The sequence below is a fragment of the Taeniopygia guttata genome, chromosome 18 (genome assembly GCF_048771995.1).
Source record: "Taeniopygia guttata chromosome 18, bTaeGut7.mat, whole genome shotgun sequence".
NCBI classification, from domain to species: domain Eukaryota; kingdom Metazoa; phylum Chordata; class Aves; order Passeriformes; family Estrildidae; genus Taeniopygia; species Taeniopygia guttata.
Genome location: NC_133043.1, coordinates 9,384,393 through 9,399,725, shown reverse-complemented (window position 1 = coordinate 9,399,725; position 15,333 = coordinate 9,384,393). Strand labels below are relative to the sequence as shown.

Here is a 15,333-nt window from a genome sequence, read left to right as displayed (position 1 = left end):
CCATATGTAGACCCAAGCCCAGCTCACCTGCGCTCTGTGTCTCCAGCAGCTTGTGCATGGTGCTGTACGGACCGGGCGGGATGTTGAGGCTCGTCAAGGTGCTGCTCCCAGCGCCCACCGCCGCCTCCCCCAGGTTCTTCTCTTTCAGCATCTCATGGGAGGTGCTGGAGTGCACTGTGGGGTACACCTTGCTGCCCACTATGTTCTGGGGGATCCCTTCTGGGCTTGGCAAGCCGAGGCTGGGCTGCGTCAGGGATGACCGGCAGCGCACCGGCTCAAAGTGACAGTCGGCGTGGTAGATGCTGTGCACGGACTCGGTGTTGCTGGGAGAGGCGCTGGGGGCCCCCAGGGAGTTGGGTGCTGAGGGAGGGAGCATCAGCCGGTTGGTGCCGTTGTGCAGGGAGCTGGTCTCTACGTCGCTGATCTCCGGGCTGGCACGGGGCGCTCGCAGGTTCCCGTTGCCCAGGTGGTAGTGGTGGTGGTGGTGGTGGTGGTGGTGGATGAGGTGGTGCACGGAGGATCTCTTCCTGCCCTGGCGCTTCCTGGCGCGCCGCTCGGCCCTCGCCTTGCTGCTGGGGCTGCTGAGGAAGCCCATCCTCACGCCTGCTGCCCTGTAGGCCTTCACCAGCTGCTTGCTGCCTTTCCGGGCAATGTAAACCAGGTACTTGAGGAGCTCATCGTAGCAGCTTCCTGGCTCTGAGAAACTGGCAAGGGTGCTGGCGTTGGACAGGTACCGCACGCGCTGCTCCTTCATCAGCTGGCTCTCGCGCTGCTTCGTCTCGGAGAACTGCGTCGCTATCACCACCAGGCACAGATTGATCATGAAGAAGGAGCCCACCTAAGGGGACATCAGCCACCTCAGTGCAGCCGTGGCACCCCACAGATCTGCTGGGGACAAAGAGTGGCAAACCCCAGCCAACCCCACCCCCTGTGTCACCCAGCAGGGACCAGCAGCTGGGCCGAGCTCCTGCCCCAGGGACTCCCACGCCAGCCCTCCATGGAGGACATCAGAGATCAAAGATGAGAGAAGATTATTTTGACAAAAATCTCTTGCTCTTTTAAGATTGTGTTTTTCTCTCTCCGCAGACAGCAGTTGTAATTATCACAATTAGTGACATTACGACGAATGCGCTGCGCCTTCCTGATAGGAGTGTTTTTCTGCCAGTGTGTGGGCAGCTTGCGAGCAGATCCCTTTCCCCTGCTAATGGGATTTGCGGGTGACTGTTACGCAAGAGCATCAGCAGCCTGTACCCACAGCTTGGAGATTTTCTTTCCAACCAGGGTTTCATGAGGTTCTGCCTTCTGCAGGGCCCAGCCTGGGTCACAGGGAATTACTGACGTGCTAACGGGCTAGCACACACTGCTAATGTTACTCGCACGGCATCTGGAAAAGTACTGCTCGCTCTTCCTCTTCGTCATCATGGGGAGGCTGAGAGCAAGGGTTTGTTTCTCTCTTGGGGAAGCTAACAGAAAAAAACAGCATCGTGGACTAAACAACTGTCTTCTTTCTCGTCAGGGCTTGTGTCCTGGCTTGATGAGGAGCAGAAATCCCCACAATGACCTAACTGACAATGTGCAGCTATTTTTCTGGACTTAGACCAATAGTGTAGCAAGAAAAGGACTCATCTCACTTAGCTACATCTGAGTGAGACACCTAATGATCCTTTAGAGTCAAGAGAGAAATAGGCGCATCAAGTCTGCAATGCATCTAATTTATTTTGGATGTCTACCTTCAGAGGAGATGAATCACCCCTTTAAAGCACCTATTTTTCCCCCTTGACGATAAAGGGAGTCTAGACAACGGAGCTCAGCCAGTCATTGTAGACAATTCTGCTTGCATAGATGAAGCCCATCATGGAGCCCACCACACAGAAACTCTTTGTTGGCTCCTTTGTGGGTGGTCTCAGATGATGCTGTGAAGTGTGGGTGGGCTGTGGGCAGTAATCTCTTCCCTCCTTTCTTAACGTGCTCTCTGAAGTTTGGGACTGTTTTCCCATAACATCCCCACGGCACCAAGGACCCAGCCAGATGGGTTCTTCAATGTGGGGGAATTTTTGGGCAGCCTCTTCCCTTTCTGGCACTCAAAAACTGATCATGTGAAATTTGCCTACTTTAAAACTTAAATTCAAGGTGGCAAGCAAGAGAGAGAAGCTTGAAGTACAAGAAGAGACGTAGTAGAAACAGCAGCAACAATGTAAGTGTATCTACCACTGCTTGAGCACATCTCTTTCCTTCCTCATGTTTACAGCTAAATGCAGCTGCAGCACAATTCCACAGGGAATCTGCGTTTCTCCCAGCAGGCTGGTTGCTACTTCAGCTTTTATATTCACTCTGTCCTCCGCCCTGTTCCTCTGGGTCACTCCACTCTGTTCTCTCCAAATGCCAGGAGAACCCCCCCCGCCCCACTAAGGCTACTCACAATGATCAGGAGGATGAAGTAGATGAAGTTGTAGAAGGAGTGTGCATCCATGACAAAGTACATGATGTCCACCCAGCCTTCCAGCGTGATGACCTGGTGGAGACAGGAAGGGAAAACAAACTCCTGAAGGCTCAGTTACAGCAGAGTGCACAGGCAATGTTTCTTCTGGCTGGGTCATGCCTGACACCCCATAGGAGGTCTTGGTGCAGTACAAGATGCTGAGGAACCAACTCCTGCTTCTCCCAATGCCAACAGCCATGTTATCAGCTGCCCAGGCTGAATCTAGTCCCCTTCCAGCTGGACTTAAGGACCACTAGTGCATTTTGCAGAAAGAAAATCAGTCTCTAGGCTGTGGCCCACAGCAACACCATCAAACTGCACACCCACAGGGTTTTCTCCATGCATGTGAGGTGGAGACATTCTCAAAACAGGCATCATGTTGTATCCCTAACACTTTGAGCATCTGTGCACTGTGCATAGGTGCTCACTAGTGCAAAACAGCCCCCAGGAGTGCAATCACACAGCTCCTGGGAACATCCTGGGGGCAGGACCTGCTGTTTGTCCACCTGGTGACAACTGGCAGACAGGGCTCACCTGAAATATTGCAATCCAGGCATAGCCAATGTTATCAAAGTTGATGGCTCCCTTGAAGGGGTTGTGCTCCCCAGCAGAGCAGTTGGTGTAGTACTGGTTCCAGTTCACACAAGAGGTGTTGGTGGTGTCATTGTAGGAATAATAATCCAGAGTGCACTCCAGCCCCTCTTCCCTCCGTGTTGGGATGCTCCGGCAGTAGCGCATCCCATTCTCCCGGGGCTGGGAGCAGATGAAGGGATTTTCATCTTCATTCTCTGTCTGGTAGTACCGCTCCAAATCCACTGTGTAGGGGCTGAAAGAGTCCAGACAAGGCTGGGGTTGGCACACGGGTTGCAAGCAATCTGGCAAAGAGACAGCTGTAACAGCATAGAAGTCTGACATCTGCTTTTCTGGATCTTAAAGCTGTTTTTTAAAGGAGGAATCCCCTTGGAGTTACTGCAGCCCCACAGGGTGAGCTGATATCCTTAACTGGGATTTGAGAAACTGAGGCAGCGCACTCGGCCCCTTGGCAATCCCTTTGATGGCATTATTAAAAGTTTCTCCCTCTGGAAGCACTCTGGCTTTGACTTTAGGAGACTAAGAGAAGGATTCAGAGTGACAGGGCTTCTCTGAAATGTCTTTGCTGCAGTAAGATGGAAATCAGTCAGTTTAAGCTCCTGTATGTCCTGTCCTTCTGGAGATGCTGAGAATCATTTAGGGAGACTCTAGGTACAAGGACCTCCCAAGAGTCCTAAAAATCAGAGACAGGGACTTCATCTGCATTTCACCATGTCAGTTCAGCCCACAGGTAAGCTCTAAATTCCCTCTGAGGGTGGTCTTACCACAGCAAACCAGGCAAAAATACTCTTCAGGGAGATGAAACCACCCATGGCCAGTCAGAGACTGGCTCCTTGCTCTGCACACACTTTCTCCTTAATGCTGCCAGGACTCCCACTAAAGCTTGCAAAGATATTTTTAAACCTAGTTCAGCCTGGTTAATTCCTGCAGAATTTCCTGTATTACCCTTCAAAGCCTATCTAAACCGCTGGAATTCTGGCTCAATTAAACAGCACCCAAACCTGTGGCTCTATTGGATTTACTCGGTGGTGAGGCTGTCCCCCTGCTCTGCTGACATTTACTTAACAGGGACATGTCCTGGTAATGACACTTCCAGCCACCCTTTGAAGGCATGAGCTGCAAGAGGGGTGGGAATTGATTAGGAGGTGGGTGGGAGAGTTTGGAAGATGCCTCGTGCCAGCCTGTCCACAGCAGCAGCAGCAGCAATGTGGTCCTGCTGTGTACAGAAAAGAGGCTTTGGGCTTGTAGGATTCCTCCCTCCAGGTGTGAATCCAGTCAGATCCACCCTGGGAGTCAGCAATCCACTGAAAGGTGACCAGCATGGCAGAACTTGGCAGAGCCATCGAGGGTTTGCAGTCACCTGCCTTTCTCCAAGCATTTGACAGAATGGAGATGGTGGAAAGAAGCAGGTAGGTAGAACAGGCATGGAAACCCTGAAAGAGGCTGTCAACTACCAGGTATTTCAACCACTGTCCAAACAGTGCTACATCAGGCCAGAAGATTCATAACAACAATTCTTTTGGCCTGAAAATTCAGGGGTCTGTAAAAATTAACATTGGGATAGGGACTATCTCTTGCTCTGAGGCTGAAAATTATCAAGCATCAAACATGCACAGTAGTTCCATTAGCTTCTCCTGGGGTTTAGGGGGGACAACAAAAGTTGTGGCAATAAACACCACCAGCTGCTAGAGGGGTTTCAGACCTGGGCATCTCCACACAGAAAATATCACACATTAATGATATGGTGAATTTAGAAAGCCTGAACTCCCATTCTCAGAGGGTTTTTTTTTGGAGGCTTTTAACTATCAGAAAAGTTCCCAAGTGCCAGCTGAGAGTTAAGGACAGCCTGCAAATGCAAATGGCAAATTGTCACAGCTCGCTCTGTACCCGCTGTGTGTGCCTGAGCAGAAGTGATGGTGGCATTTAGGAGCAGGGAGCATTTAGAGAAGATTTTTACAGAGGAGATCCTGGAGGGACAGCTCCCTCAAGCTGGGCAGACACTGGTGCTGCCCACACACACTCACATGCTGAAGTTCTCGGGGAGGAAGCAGCGGTTCCTGAGCAAACCTGCCCACAGCTGGACTCCCACGATGCCGAAGATGAAGAAGACGAAGAAGCAGAGGAGGAGGACGTTCCCCAGCATGGGCAGCGTGTCCAAAAGCAGCGTCACCAGGATGCGCATACCTGAGGCAAAGGGGAAAAGTTTACGTTGAATTTTCTTGCTCCAGCTATGTCCTCCTGACCTTTTCCTTTCCATTGATCCTTTCACACCTATATTTCCTTCTGTTGTTTTCCTCCTATCCTCATCACCCACATGTGGCTTGTGAACAGTCACAGCTTCCCATCCCCTTTAGCTTTTCCCAAAGCCCCTGGAACAGCCCCTTTCATTCATGCCTTGCTCCTGAACACCAGACTTATTTTCCCTGCTCCTCAAGTCCTCCTCTCTGAATTTTTCTAGCAATTATGTTTCCTCTCTTCCCTCAGATTAAATTCTGATGTTCTCCTTTGCTCAATCGTATTTCTTTCTCCACTCAGTATATTTCAAAATTCCCTTCCCTCCCTATTTCCCCTCATCTACCCTAAATGCCCTCTCTTCCTTAAAATACAGGACTCTCCCTGGCAGTTAATTCTCACAAGTTCAGGAACAGCCAGTTCTGTAACAAGGACAAATTGATGGTGACTTCAACTTGACATTTACACACAAAAAATTTATTTCATCTGACATCTGTGTAATATTCTGCTCATCTCTCACTCTCTTCCTTTCCCCATGTTCTGCACTCTCTCACTTGCTTTATATTGGCTTTTATCTAAAGAAAGCTTTACTGTTGCACCCTTTACTTTGATGATACAGGAACACTTTTTTCTCTTATCCTGATGCTGTCACCTCCTCTCTCAGGATTTTTCTTCTACTCCTTTACCAGGAACAACCACCTTGCATCAACTCCTAATTACTAAAATTACTTTCTGTGGTTATTGCATTGATAATCAAACAAAGCTCATTTTTAATTTTTCCTACCTTGCATTTCTATCCCGCTGTAACTACACTGCAGAGAAGACAAGATAAATTACCCAGGATTTCAAAACACATTAAGTGAATTACATCCCCAGTTAGGCAGTGGTGGATAAATTCAGCTGTCCACCAGTTCAGCAGTGGGGATAAAAAAGAAAAAACAACCACTGCAAACAGGATTCTGAAGCTTCTGTAATGATTGAAACATCAGCAGCACAGCCAGATTAAGTTCAAGAGTCAGGATCAGGAAAATGAACAGATCCCAGGCACTTCCAGCATCAGCATAGAGAACTGAAGCTGATTAGTTCTCACCAACACATTGGGCCAGTTCAGATAGGGGAGTGCAGACTTGGATTTAATTTGGCTAAAACAGTACTGGGCTTGATGACCAGGATTGCTGGACCAGGAAAAGGATCCTCGTGGTGCAGTTGTACTGATGCTTAACGCACCTGATCCGTACAGCATCTGGGAGGGAGCATGCTCAGGGTGCCTCGTGGAGCTCTGGGAGGATCTGTGATGGCCAGTGCCACGAGGGGCTGGGCTGCCACGCAGCTCAGGCAGTGCCACCACTGCTGCCCAGAGCAGGGCTGAGAGCCCTGTCCATGCCCGATACACCAGGACTGCAGAGCCCCTGCCCATCCCACCCAGCTCTGCTTTGGAGATGCTGGGGGTGTGGGCTGTGAGGACCAGCTCGGGGGTGTTCAGCACCTCCCTGGGGCTATCTTCAGGCACAACAAGACTTCCTCACCACAGCTTCTCCAGGGAAGGATGGGGTATCCCAGGGAGGGTGGGAGCAGCACAGCTCAGACCCCACTGCCTGTACAGCCTGGCAAAGGCTGTTGGCTCTGTCAGTCCCTATCACCTGCAGCCCTTTAGCACCTCCTCAGACCCTCTCCAGATGAGAAAGGCAAGTGTCTGAAGACAGTCCTGGATAATTTATTGACTCATCTCTGATGCCACAGGTGTCAAAAGGAACCCAGGCAGTGGTGGTAGGACTCAGCACTGCCAGGCTTGGGCAAATGTTTGAGCTGTGATGTAAGATGAAAGCATCTGGGTTTGCCCTCTCATCTTTGGGGCATGGATCCAGACTGCTGGCCCCAAGAGTGAGAAATCAGAATCTGACTTACTGGGGACCCTGTTAATGGCCCTGAGTGGCCGCAGGACTCGGACAGTGCGGACGGCCGAGAAGCTGACGTTCTGCAGGTCCAGGGAATACTCCAGCATCCTGAGAAAGACACAAAACCAGGGAGGATTGCCATGGATCCAGTGGAGAAATGTTAGATTATCAAACATTATCAAGCAAACATTAAATGCCAACCACTCACAGAGGGACTTGTTACTGCATCTCTCCCATCAGGAAAGTTTGCCAGAGGAATTAATTAAAGCTTGTTTGCATGTCAGGATAAAGTCAATGAGGGGGAATGTGATACACCAGCTCACACAGCCACAGATCTATCTCTCTCTCTTCTGGTTTGGTTTTTGCACAGGGCCAGGCAGAAGCTTCTGAAAGTCCCTGCACGTTCCAGAGAGGAAATTTCCAGGCATAGCCCTGCTTTTATCAATTTTATGGGTACTGTAATGAATCTGAGCTTGTTGTGCTGAGCACCACCACAGTCCTGAAAGGAAGAACATCTCCTGGTGCAGACCCCTCTGTGGGCCACAGGAGATGATCAGCACAGAGCACTGAGCTCTGCTGTCTCTGCTCAGCAGACACCCTTGGGCAGGTGGGACCAAAACTGGTGACACTTGCAGATAAAAAATGGGTCCAACAGGGTCCTAGGAACCTCCCAGTGCTCCCACTGTCTGACAGGGTTATTCTCCAGCTCAGGACATAGAGGAGCAACATTCACAGGACTTAGTGTAAGGATGCCCCTGGATGGCTGCAAGTCCCTGGGGTGCCCCAGCACCTCTCATTCTTCTCACCTTTGCTCAAGCACAACAGAGTCATCAGTCACAGCTCCTCCAGGACTTTGCTCCCTGGCTGTGGGAAGATCCAAGAGCTCTGCCCAGAATATTCTTGAAGAAGCAGAGCCAAGCAAAGGTAATAAAGACAACCTTGTGGCTCTCTGGACAGTCAGGCTCCCACTACCACAGGCAACCACAGCATATTAATCTTTTCCAAAAATTCCATCTCCAAACAAGCTGGGTGGTTCCCTCCCTTCAACTCTAATGGCTCGAAGCCTAACTTCCAGCCTGAATTTATTCAGGACAAGCTCATATCCATTTGTTCTTACAGCAGCACTGTCTTTAAAGTATCTTCTCTAGCTGTTGTTTGTCCCTGATGTTTACTCACCCATGTATTTACGGAGGACAAAGCACATCTTCTCTCAGCCTTGATTTTGCAAATTCAAACAAATCAAGTTCTTCCAGCCCCATCTCACAGACAGGCTCTCTGCTTCTCAGTCCCAACCTTCCTCCACACTTGCCCTGGTCTGAATTATTCTCACCTGATTAGGAATCAAGTTTCTGGAGGAGGTTTTGGTCGCTCCTTGCACCAAGGCATCAGCGCTGTCCCGTTCCTCCCTGCTGGACATCCCACAGGATCTCTCTGTGCTGTGTTACGTTTGCCTTGCTGCAGCACACTGGAGGCTTCTGTTCTTGCTGTGATCAGCCAAACCCACTCTCCTCCCTTCTGGCCCCCAGCAGGTGAGGGGAGCCCCAGGGTTGAGAAGGTCCCCTTCCAGCCCCCATCTAAACAACAATGCAGTGAGGCTCTGCCTGACATGCTCTCATGAGAATGATGATGATCAAACCATATCTAAGTTTAAAATAGCCTCAACATATTCCTCTCTGCTTCGCTGACCCCCACAGCAACGGGACAGTCCCAGGACATGGAGGTGGGACATGCACGATTGGATACCACGAATTTGTTCTCAGCCCCCTGAGCAGAAAGGAATGCAGCATATTCACAAAATCCCACCTGATCTCGGAGTGAAAACCAGTCCCTTCCTCAGTGCACAAGACTCCCTGCATTGGGCAAGCTTTGGCTAAGGGGAGGAGAGGGGCAGTGGCTTCCCTGGCTTTCATTGCTGTCAAGTTTCACTCGCTGTTCAAAGAGATTTCTGTATGGTTGGCAATATTCAGGTAAAAAGCCCATATCAAACATACAACTTTTCTTTCATCCATTATTAAAACAGAGGCTGCAAGCAAAATTCAGAGCAGCACGTGGTTAAATGCACCAAGACAAATCATTTTCTGATTAATGACAGCTCCAGACGCACTCCAGAGAGGTGAGTGCTTGTAAGCTGCAAAGGATGTGCTGTAAAATGCATTTGATTTAACTTATTAAAGAACAATTATAATGCAAAATTTAAAGCAACAAGCCGAACAACAACCCAGAGGCTTAAGCAAACACTTGAAGACCAAGACCAAGAGCAAAAAGGTGGTGTCCTGCCTCTGTTGCTGGGCACTGCTACCAGAACTGGTGTTACCAGCGCTGCCAAGCTCAGCCCCAGACACAGACTACAGGGTCCACACCTTGGTGGTAACCAACAGCTCAAGTGCCTTGAGAGAACTCAGTATTGGAGAAAAGAATGTCAGTAAAGCTCAGTCACTAAAGAGCAAGTCCAGTGAGAACACCACCAGTCCTCAGCTCTAAGGTCACTTCCCAAGGCAAGGGGAAGCATGGGAAGAATCAATCCACATCCCTGGCAAGGGAAGATACTCAGGGAGAGCAAATGTCAGGATGTCACCAGCTGGTGAGGTGACAGGTACATTTACCAGCATATATAGCATTTATGCATCGGAAATCTGCAGTGCAAAAGGCTCCTGATGAAGCTTCAATTCAAATGTCATCTCTGCTCAGAGGGGAAGGCACGATGCCTGTCAGCACCGCTGCCACCAACCTGGTGCCCAGCCAAGTTAAAGGCTCAGAGAGAAACTCAGCGTTAAATAGGATGGATTCACAGCTCGTCAGGGTGATTAGCAACCCCCGATCACTGGAGTTATTCAGAAGGAAAGCGGAAATATTTAGGACTTTCTAAGAATAAAAGTGGAGCATCTGCAAAGCCAGACATACAACGGGCTGCTAGTGGGAGGCAGAGAGGGAGCTGATGCAAACCTTTGGCAAATGCTTCTCCAAGCAGGAAAACTCCCAGAGCTCAGCTGACAGGCAACAAGGATGGCTCAAAATGGACCAGGCAGGAGGAATTCATTCCTGTTCCACCTGGAGACAGTGAGTTGGAGCATGCTGGGGTTTCTCTCATGTAAAACCCAAGGCACCAGGAAGGATTGCCTGAATGCAATGCTAGGCAGCAACCTGGAGGCAAAGGGCTTCCAAAAGTGATGCTCAGAGCATCACAGGAAGGGTTCAAGGGGCTCTGCTTATCCAGAGAGTCCCCAACAGCGCACAGAAATTCCAGCGAAGTCATTCCCACACCTAGGCAGCACTGCATCCCTGAAGCACCCTGCTCTCAGCCTTGACTCTGGTCCCATCACCAGGATCACTCCTGCTCAGGAAGCAGATGTTGTGAAAGCCCAGCAGAGTCACACAGAGAGTTTCTGCTGGGAGCACTTTCCAGGGAAAGCTGAACTCTCCCCTGTCACAGCTGGGTGCTGAGGGTGCTGCACAAGCAGGGGATGTGACCAAGGTGGAACCGGTGGCAAAGCAGCAGTGGCTGCAGGCAGGGCCAGCCCCGAGAGCTGCCCACCCCCTGCACACTCAGAGCCCTGCACTGCTGGGGAGAGATAGGCTGAGATTTATTTAATAGCGTTAAAAAGCTCCCAAAACCGGGCATATAGACACCCTTTATCTCCAAAGCACAGCCATCAGTGGGTGATATTAAGCCATCGGTGCTGGAAAAGACAAGGGGAAATGATTTAGGTGGTGTATCTTCAGAAAGCTGGGATGAAATTCCCCCCCGCTCTCGCCAGCTTGGCTGTGCTCTGCTTTCATTCAGCGCTGCGTTTGGAGCCTTGCGACTCTCACCGCATTCGTGGGTGTCGCTTAATTTTAAAAATACTCATTTCAATCAAGCTGAACAGAAGAAAAAGAATAGCACACAGAGAGCATGAACCCTGCAGCCTGCTGGATCTGGCTGCACCATGTGTCCCAGCCAGGACACTTGACTAATGAGGCTTTTGAAGCAGCAGCAAGTTCAGCTGAAGAACTGAACGAAACAAAAGAATTTCCTTTTTAAAAGTCCTAAAACTGTAAAAAAAACTTCCAGACTTTTCACAGGTGGATTTGAGTCAGCTCAGCTGCGAGGGAGAATGCTGAGGGCTTTTTTTTACCCAGCAGGTTTCTGTGAGTCAGGGATGCAGCTTGTTCAGGATGCTTTGCTCCAAAGGCTGTGGGAAGGCAGCACGGAGCATCCACAGCCACGGGTTTCATCTGTGCCCAGGTCTTGGCTATCCTTTATCCACCCAAAAGTAACTTAAAACATTAAATTGCACAGCTCAGCCCCAGATATCGAAGTCCTGGAGGTTCATGATGACGAGTATTGGCTTGATGTTCTGGCACTTCTGCTCAGAGCACAAAGCACCTAATTTGGGATTAGTCAGGACACTGTGAGGCCGTGGAGGAGGCTCCCAGTTTCCAGGACACTCAAATCCATCCAGGACACTCATATCCATCCTGGAAAGCCCAGGAGAAGGCCAGACTCCTGGGAGCAGGTTTGGTGCAGCTTTCCCTGTGGCCCAGAGGGGCTGTGGCAGTGGCTGCACATTGGGCAATTGTGTGTGCAAATCAGGCTCTTACACGGGCAATTACACCCCGGGGCTCGCTCGGGGTGCCCAGGCAGCACAGAGGGTACTGCTGCCACGTCCTCTTGTGCTGCTCCTTGGGTCAGACAGATCAGCAGAGGCAGAAGGAATGGAAAAGACACTGCCTCCCTGTTAGTTTTGGTTTTGAAGAGACTAATATACAGGGGAAATCAGCCTCTGCAGTGGGAGGCTGCAGCAGGAGCTCCTGTAGGCAGCCCCCCACCCGAGCCAGGAAGCTGAAACAGCCCCTTGATCAGCCTTGTACAGCTCAAATGCCCTTCAGAGGAGTCCTGCCTGCCTTTGGAGCGATCTGGCTCTGTGGGATGAAGGCAACATGCTGGAAGCTTCACCACGAGCACCCAGCAGGAATCTTGCTCTGGCTGCTGCAGCTATGGGATCACAGCTCCCTGCAGAGACCTGTCTGGCACCATAGCCCTCCTTCCAATTGCTGAGCTAAAGAGCTTTTCAGACCCCATCCAGATTTAGATGGAGCAGGGATGGAGTGGGGGCTGTGCCATCCCTTTCTCTCCTATGAGCACAACAGGGCTTCCTGCAGCATATTTCATCCCTGAAATTCAATGCTCGAAACCAGGAAGGAGAAAGACATCCTTAAGGTTGTTTATGAAGGCTTCAGTGGAGCTCACTGTTTAACTCACAGCCTTCCACAGAGAGAGAAAAAGAATCACAACAAACATTAGAAATGTTCAGGAAACAAAGAGAGAAAGAAGTGGTGTCTGTTCCTGAATTAAGCAGCCTGCCAACCACCAGCAGCCCCAGCTCCTCTTCAATCGTAAGCAAAATATTCCAGAAGTGTTTAACTTTCCTACTAAGTCTTTGAAGAGGCTTGTTACCATTACAGTGAGCAAAGCACAAACAGGGCTCTTCAGTCTTGGCCAGCAACTGACTGAGCCTGGAGTAACCACAGAGCCACACAGCTCAAACACGGGATGATGCACAGCCCTGCTCGGTGGGGAGCAGAATGTGGGCACAGGAAGGCAGAGAAGAATCCTATGAGCTCCGACAGCTCCAAATTATCCCCTGGTGTAAAGCTCTCTCACAGGAAAACAATACACCATTAGGGATTTTTGTTGTTTTGGGGTTAGAATTATAGAATAGAACTACAAAATCCTCTGAGCTGGAAGGGAACCACAAAGATCAAAGCCGAGCTCCTGGTTCTGCATGGGATAACTCCAAAATCCCACCATGGGGGTTTTTGATGAGGATGGCTTAAAGCCCATTTCAATCTACACAGATGCAGAGGTCATGGAAGTCCTTATCTGAACAAAGGCAGAACAAGCTGTGTTCCTGCAAGCTGCTGGGGCTGCAGCAAAGTGTGGGGCTAGGGCTGGCTCCAGCTGAGCAGTCTGTGCCTACCCTCTTCCCACAGACTGAGCAGAGGGAAGATGGTGGATGCTGGGTCCTACAGTGGCCAGGGAGACACCAAGTGAGGGCACATCTGCATCCCACAGCTGTGGCTTACCAGCCCAAGCCCCAGTCAGCATTAAACTGAAACCACTTCTGCATATTTTGGGATGCAAACAAGCATCCATCCTCAGTACATCTGTGTCTTATGCTGGGAGAGGTCAGAACGACATCGAATTATCTTTAGAGGGCAAGAGTTGCTTGCAATGCCTGTTAACCTTCAAAGTGTTCTCTCGCAAGCAAACTCCCCAAATGCCCTCCTCTAAAAATAATGCAACATAATTATGCCATTCATCACTTTTTTTCCCCTCCCCTTTTTCCCCCACGCAGCTCTGTAACCTACAGCCAAAGCCATGTTTCCCTAAGCAGAGTTTGGATAATACAGCACTATTCTCATCTCCGGCAAGTTTTACTGTAATTACAGCGATGTGTTGCAGACATTACACACTCTATAATTAGCACTAATTGCATTACATTGTCACAAAGAAGTCATTTACACTCCATGAGTTCATGAGATTGGTCTGGACAGTTTAACAGAGATGAGAAGCACTTAATGGCATCCCACAGAAGTGGCCAGCAGGAGCAAGGACAGCATCCAAGAGGCTCTCCCAGAACTCCAAGAGGGAGGGAGATTTGGAGCACAAATGCACAAAAAGGCTTCCCCACAATGATAACCTCTGTCAGATCTAGAAAGTTCTCAGAGAATGGGGAAGATGAAATGCTCTAAGTTGGGATTTTTTTGGGAGAGGGGAGGGCCGGCGGGGGAGGGCAGTGTGGGTTGAAGCCTGTTCTAAACTGGTGGTGGCTGGGAAGGATTTCTGTGGATGCTGTGCCCGTGGGAGTGTACAGCCCCAGTATGACATGCTTTCCCCACCTGATGCCCCACAGATACAGTTTGCTGCTTCCCTTCTCCCCTGGCATCCCCTTCTGCAGCCCATGAGAAAGGAAGGGCCAAGGAAAGCAGGAGAGCCGGAGCTCAGGGTCCTGCCGGGCGCTGCGAGCTCACACTGAGCTGCTGCTGCCCTCCTCCCATGCCTTGCACATAAAGGGCAGAGAAAAAATGTGAAGGCAGAAACAGAATGGCTTCATTGTGGTCACTGGGACCACAGGAAAACTTCAGTCTCCTCCCCTGGCATTTAACTGGGGAACCTGGTTGAGACCCTTATGTGAGACCTCCATAAAAACATGGCTCGCTTTATCTGGTATCCAAGCAAACCCAGCTGGGTTGTGAGGATTGCCCTGGCACACACTCTCCGGGGCCCCAGTTTGGCTCTGGACCCTTTCCTGACACCTGCTCAGATGCAGGATTCCTCCATGCAGAGCTTGGCTTGTCCCTTGCTCCTGTGCTCTGCTGTGAGCTCTGTGGGCTGGGAACCAAAGAGCTGCACTAAAGGGCTACCTGAGGAATTTCCCTCTGTCTGGTTGGGATTTGACCCTGCAGTGCTTACAGTGTTTTTTACCTATATCTTAGGTCTACTAAGGGCTTGAGTCCTTTATTTTTTTCTCTGCTGCAGCAGTGTCCCACTCCTGCAGCCCCTTGGCTTCCCCTGGCACTCAGCAGGCTCTCCAGGATTGCAGCAATGCTCCCAGTAGGATTCAGCACCCCAGGATGGATGGGCTAGGATTGGAGGAGAGCAAAAGGGCACAAAAGGGAGCAGAGAAATCCCGTGCTGGAGGAGGAGAGGCTCTGCTTTGTATTTAAATCCAGTTAGATCCTTTGCCAGCTGAATTGGTTTTGACGGGGCACAGATGGGAACAGTTCATGCACATGGAGGAAGGAGCCATCACTTAGTGAGAGGCAAAGCTGACCTGGCAGAAGGCATGAGAGGGTCAGGCTACCATGCTGCAAAAAGCCTCTGCAGCAAAAGAATGTCTGCATGATGGGGATGGGGGAGCAGCTGCTGCAGGGGGGGATCTGTGCCATGATGCAGCTCTGCCCAGGAAGGAGATAACTCTCACATACCCAAACACCTGGCCAGGTGCAGCAGGGATGCAGAGATTTCTTGGCTTAAGCAAAGAGAAGTGTGATATTTTGGCATAGGAATAAGGATGGTCCCAGCTGGTGTCCCTCTAGAGTGGAGATCCCATCATGGTGGGTCCCCACAGAATGACATCAGGGATAAGTCTG

At 50.3% G+C, this 15,333-nt stretch overlaps 1 protein-coding gene across 20 annotated transcripts in view; it reads right to left on the bottom strand.

Annotated features, from left to right (window-relative positions):
* Positions 1–15,333, bottom strand: part of CACNA1G (calcium voltage-gated channel subunit alpha1 G) — a 143,164-nt gene that overhangs the window by 78,922 nt on the left and 48,909 nt on the right. For all 20 annotated transcript variants that reach the window (XM_030287712.4, XM_030287713.4, XM_030287696.4 and 17 more), the window contains exons 4-8: positions 7,208–7,305; positions 5,095–5,254; positions 3,014–3,305; positions 2,420–2,512; positions 28–838 (exon numbers count right to left, since the gene is read on the bottom strand). In XM_030287712.4, coding sequence (XP_030143572.4) covers positions 28–838; positions 2,420–2,512; positions 3,014–3,305; positions 5,095–5,254; positions 7,208–7,305 — 1,454 coding nt within the window. The remainder of the gene's footprint in view (positions 1–27; positions 839–2,419; positions 2,513–3,013; positions 3,306–5,094; positions 5,255–7,207; positions 7,306–15,333) is intronic.